The following is a 5,958-nucleotide window of genomic DNA, read 5'->3' on the forward strand; positions in this document are numbered from 1 at the left end:
ACGCATGAATTTGCACGCATCTTGGAGCATATTTCAGGCGTGCTTCATATCCAAATATTTAATCTAAATATTATATAATAATATATTAATAACAATAATAACGACATATATATATATATATATAATATTATATTTAGTTACAAGAATATATAATTATTGTAAAATTATGTTTTTAAAATATCTTGTTAAATATCTTGATAAATAAATTATATCTTGTTAAATTAATTATTTAATGATATATAATTAAATTATATTATTAAGAGTTATAATACGCAAATTGTTTAAATCAAGATCGCGCGCCTTGATATGATCCGATATACATGCAACCTCATGCGTTAAAACATTTATGAGCCCCTGTATGTGTGCAATGTTCACAGCTAAGAGGTTCATTCTGCTTGACGCGACATAATGTCTGCTGTTGTTGAAATTATGCTAATGCCAATTATGCGTAATATTCGGTTAATCTAGATCACGTTACTGGCCGTGTAGACCATCGTTTGTGAAACACGCATGACGAATGCGTGTCCCATTTTTATGCATTTATTATTATCGCGTTCGCATAATATAAAAAAGGAAAATAATTTAGCAATAATTTATAGATAATGAGTTGTAGGGTTTTTATTACAAGTTTTATAATTTTATATATTTCATTTTGCTTATAATTAATAAGATACACCAACACAACCAAAAAACATTACTAAATTTGACATAACATTATTAATATTGCGCAGATTTAATAAGATCGTTGAGAAAAACGCATATAACGCTATATGCCAATCTCCTCGATTGTCGATTGTTGAATTTTCAACTATCGGCCGAGGAGTCGTGGCGGTTTCAAGTTAAGAAAAAGAAATGGTTTGGCGAAACACAGTCGGTGCACGTTTGTTTAGTCTCGACAGGCAGCCGAGGAGTTAAATCGCATCCACGCTTGAAAACCTCACCTCTGCTGTTGAGTTACTTATCATTTAAATTAATATTTAGTTAATTCTTATTTAGAATAAACATTCTATTTGTTATTCACTTGTATTATATATTCATTATTCGCATTGCGCATTACTTAATTATTTCGCAATTTTATTTTCATTGGAAATAAGCTAGATGGAACTTAAATGACGTGAAGAAATATACTTAAATTTATTTATTTATTACATGCGATGCAAACGGAATTACATGAATTTTACTTTAGAAACATCGTAAACGTTGCATCAGGAGTGAACCTTTTGAACTCGCGATTGAAATAAGATTGCCATTAACTCTACTATTTGACAATTAATTTCTTATTGCCAAAATGAGATTTAATTTCTAAGTATTGATCATTGTTCTGCAAATTTTATAATTGCTATAAGAAGTATTCATGAGCCAAATGACTCGTGATCGTTTATGTTTATACGGAGTTATCTTCTTGCATGAGCTTGTTGAGCCAATCCATATAAGGGTGGACTCGCGTGAATACATCCGGACGTCCTTTAGCGCAAGGAATTCCCCAGGACACCACACCGATCTGTTCACCATCGGCTACCAGAGGACCGCCAGAGTCACCCTACACACATATAACATATAAATAATGTAACAAATTCTCTGTTCTAAATGTTGCTTTTTTTTAACAATTAACTCCTTCTTAACAAACGTTAACTATAATTATTTGCGCAAACTCGTATGTGTTATGTGCAACACACATTAAATTTGTTATGTGATTAATTTTATATAATCAATATATCCAAAGTATTTTTTTTTCCAAAGAAAAATGTAATGATACATTGTTTCTACCGATTCTTTTTTAGCTTTGCATATTTTCGTAATGCGATTATTACAAGTTTAGAAATATTCGGATCTAAAATAGTTCGAAGATAAGTTTTTCAATTGAGCATTTAATATCTTTGGGATTTTAATCTTAATTGCTAAATGCTATCAATGCTAAAATAAATAAATGCTAGGTATGTATTGTCGATGTCATGCATGCATTTCCTCGCGAAAGGACTCTCTTCCTGGATACTCAAACAGACTGGAATGTACTTACGTGACAGGCACCCTCGCCTCGTTTATTGAGTGTGCAGATATTGTTGTTGGTGTTACGAAAGCTGGTGCTTAAGCATTGCTTTTGATTAATGACTGTGAGCTGGATATGTTGCAATTCGTTCGGCGCCTCCCCCGGATACTGCAATGTTACCCACGCAAAATGATTATTTAAATTAATCCGAAAGTGGTCGTTTAAATTAACCGATTTAAATGATCATTTAAATGTCGAATTTAAATTACTGAAATGGTCACTTAAATTCGACAATTAATTAACAAGGAATATAGGGTGTCTCGAATTCGTGGAAAACTGACAAATGGTCTTACTATCAATTTATAAATACGCAACGGTCAAATTCTTACATTTCCCGAACATATGAAGATTGTCAAGTCTTTTGTACTTACACTGGTAGTGCCCCAGCCGGACAACGTCGCCGGATAATCGGATTTTTCGAAGCGTTTGGTGGGCAGAGCAATCGGTTTCACTTTGTCTCCAAAAACGATATCCTTGTCCAGCTTAATTAATCCGATGTCATTTCTGATGAAGGCCGAATTGTAATAGGGATGTACCCATTTCTTGATCGAGGAATACTCATCGCCACCTTTGTCCAGAGTGTTTGTGCCCAATACAACAGCAATGGCCGTGTCATTGAAGCTTAAATAAAAGATAATAAAAATATAAACGACCATATATGAAATTATAAACGGCTAATAATTATTTATCTCAAACTCTTACCGTAATGTTAGACTTATAATAAACAAAAATTTTGAAATTCATTCGTTTGTTATTCGTTTCAAGAAAATACGACAACATTATAGTCAAAATGAATTACAAATTGTTTTTAATATAACAAATTTAAATATATAATTATAGGTTTATTAGAAAATTGTGGAATACGTTGTTTATTAAGATACATATGTTATATGTGGAATAATCTTATTCTAAACAGCCGCTGGCACATACCCGGATAAGCAATGAGAAGCTGTAAGGATCCATCTTTTACCTATCACGGAACCTCCACAGAAATGGCGGCCGCGATAACGAAGAGATGCTTGATAAGGATATTGTCCATCATCAGCAGGATTGCCGCCCACGATTTTCGGGATCTGTTCAATTGACTCGGCTATGCAATTATAAAAGCACCTTTCATATAAAAGAATTCCGCAATATTTTATTATATTTACTTACAATATGTAGAATTATTTTCAGAATTATTTTTAGCATTAGCTTGTCTAGCATCGAACTTTCCGGACGCTTTTGATCTTTTTATTATTATTGTTTAATTTAGTAAATCGACTAAAAGATTATTCTAATATATATAAATTATGTCACACACAAACGCAATAAATTAATAAGCTTAAATTTTATCAATTCATATTTATTGAATATGCGTGCTAGCGTGTAAAAAAATTATAACATGAGGAAAGAGGAGTCTTGATGTTCTTACCTGACAGTCCATGTACTGCGACAATACATAAGATGCAGAGTATCGACAACATTTTTAATAAACAATGATATTAATCAGCAAGAGCTTTACGGAGTTTTTCCACAATGTTTGGTAATAGTTTAATGCCAATCCTCGCGCTCGTCCACCACCGGCCCTTATATACACAGTAAACGATGACAATTAAGGAAACATTTAAATTTAGGTCAGACAAAAAAGACAATACATAGTCCGGATGTATCTCACGCACGCAATGTGATAGGGTAAGGTGATACGCCAGTAGCTACGGAAATTTATGGCCGGAAATAGGTGCTATCATTACTGTAAAAAAGAGCGTACTCCTGAAATATTTAAATCACAATTTAAGCGCGATTTGGACTACTTATATAGGCGCGATGAAGATGGTCAATAATCTTTATACGATTAGAATAAAATGATAAGTAAAAGCATTTGCATAAATTCTCTTCGCATATATCTACATATTACTATTACGATTTATACATTCAAAATTATTTGTAATAAAAACTATAAAATCATTTTGCTTTAACAAATATTTTTTTCATTACCTAATATGCTATTTGTTCTATTAGTTTCAGATATATTAAAAAAACGCAATCTAAGACAAAATATGATTACATAATTGACGGTATAAAAAATATCAATTATCGCGTTTAATCACATTATGGAATATAGAAAATATAATCGTAATTACGGTAAAAATATAAGTAATAATTTTGTTAAAAAAACATTTGATACACACGTGTATTTACTTTGTAAAAAGTAATTTCCTTTGAAAATTATTTATATCGAATTGTATAAAGTAATTCGTATTCAATAAGAGAATTAGATTGGCAATCTATAGCCGATTGGTGGCTAAACCAAAAAAGAACAAAAGTGGCTTTTGGCACCATTGAACAATCAAGCCTCAAATGATCTTAGCTTGTGTATAGAATATAGAAAAGTATATTTACCTTATTTCACAAATCTGGTCATCCAAAAATAAATATTCTATCGTTCGTAATTTCTCCTCCAGCAGAACCGTAGGCGATGCGTGTACATGGGTTAAAAAATCTATATCATCTGCAGTGTGCCCCGCTGTTGCTGGTGGAACATCATATGCTGCAAACCAGGACCGTCTCAGCAGCCCCGCCAGTACCCGCCATGGGCCCGTAGCCCCCTGAAGCGGCCGTCGCCGGCCCACCATAGCTTCCGTAACCTTGCGGGTAACTGCAGTAGGTTGAACGTTATAACTGCTACCCCATTGATGCGGCGGCGGTGGCGGGGCTGCGGGAGACGGGCCTGGTTTGCAGGATATAAAGTTCCAATATAGCAGCGGCAGCAGCAGCGGGACACACTGCAGATGAGATAGATTTTTTAACCCATGTACACGCATCGCCTACGGTTTTCTATATTCAGATTGTTTTGTAGGTGCAACAGTCCGAGTCGGACCTAGGCCTCTGGCCTCCCCCAAAGTCATGTGCTTGTGGTGCGCACACAGGTTGTACACAAGCACATGGGAGCTACAGTTTAATGCCGAATCCGAACGGCAAGGTAAAGGGAGGTTCGAGGCAAGAGATACTCCTGACGGGCTGCCATTCCGTCGAGGAGGAGAGACAAGCGATATAATTTATTTATTTTGGTTCTACCAGGACTGGATTCGAACCTGAGATCTTTGGTTTAGCAGATCAGTGCGCTGTCTGCTATGCCACGCTCGCTCACAGTACTTATTGTACTTATTGTAAATATTACTTATTGTGAAAGATAAAAAAGAAATAGGCATTATATGGCAAATGCGTTAGCGCTATTTTTTTTTTTTTTTTTTGAAGAATGTTTCGTTTGGACGAAAAAAACTTGAGCAATGATATTATTCAATAGTGCGAATTTATGGTAGGTGGAACGTGCATTATATCTTGCGATAATTTTATATTTCATATAATTACGTCGTCGGTTATTCAATTTCACGGTGAACGATATATACTGTACGCCCAGATATGCGCCGCGCTTCGTAAAATTCACTTCGACCTCACACTTGTGCTTGTATCTCTTTGATACATTTGCCGAGTCTGGTGACTCGATAACGCGCGTGCTTCTTCGATATCTTCGCATTATGACGCATTTCCTTCTTAAAAAATTGTGAGAAGAAAATAAAATAATAGAAGAAAATAAAATACAAAAAATTAATTGAAAATTTTAGGACATCTCTTTTATCCGCATGAATGACGTTCGAGCGATTTTATAATTCAAGTTATTTAATTTTAAACTTTTATGCGTTTTTACGGTTTTAAAATAAACATGAATTTTAATTGTACATATATGTACATATACAACAGACTTATTTATCTCCCCCTAACTACTGTATTTATTACATTTATTGCAGTTATTTAAACGAGAGAAGGTTGTTGCATCCTTCTTCCGTGAAATGAATATGAATACCAAATTAATATAATCATACAAGGAAATATGTCGAGGATGGATTGTAGAATCAACAGACGCAGCGATG

At 34.1% G+C, this 5,958-nt stretch overlaps 1 protein-coding gene across 1 annotated transcript; it reads right to left on the reverse strand.

Moving 5' to 3' along the window:
- Positions 1-1,123: 1,123 nt before the first annotated feature.
- LOC139771526 (chymotrypsin-2-like) lies at positions 1,124-4,122 on the reverse strand. Its single transcript, XM_071704362.1, has 5 exons — positions 3,462-4,122; positions 2,978-3,137; positions 2,419-2,668; positions 2,018-2,155; positions 1,124-1,540 (listed from the first exon to the last, which is right to left on the reverse strand). Exons 1-5 carry the CDS (start codon positions 3,511-3,513, stop codon positions 1,385-1,387), a joined length of 756 nt encoding a protein of 251 aa, XP_071560463.1. The 5' UTR covers positions 3,514-4,122; the 3' UTR covers positions 1,124-1,384.
- Positions 4,123-5,958: the final 1,836 nt, after the last annotated feature.

This window comes from Temnothorax nylanderi, unplaced genomic scaffold (assembly GCF_030848795.1).
Source record: "Temnothorax nylanderi isolate EJ_2023f unplaced genomic scaffold, tnyl_v1.0 TNYL_tig0041_pilon, whole genome shotgun sequence".
Classification (NCBI taxonomy): domain Eukaryota; kingdom Metazoa; phylum Arthropoda; class Insecta; order Hymenoptera; family Formicidae; genus Temnothorax; species Temnothorax nylanderi.

Bases quoted from the DNA above. Each gene is read 5' to 3' on its own strand.
- LOC139771526 (XM_071704362.1), bottom strand. From the start codon at position 3,513: ATGTTGTCGATACTCTGCATCTTATGTATTGTCGCAGTACATGGACTG. The intron at 3,138-3,461 runs GTAAGAACATCA...ATAATTGCATAG, and splicing joins CGCAGTACATGGACTGTCAG to CCGAGTCAATTGAACAGATC. The intron at 2,156-2,418 runs GTAAGTACAAAA...GTAACATTGCAG, and splicing joins CCGGCTGGGGCACTACCAGT to TATCCGGGGGAGGCGCCGAA.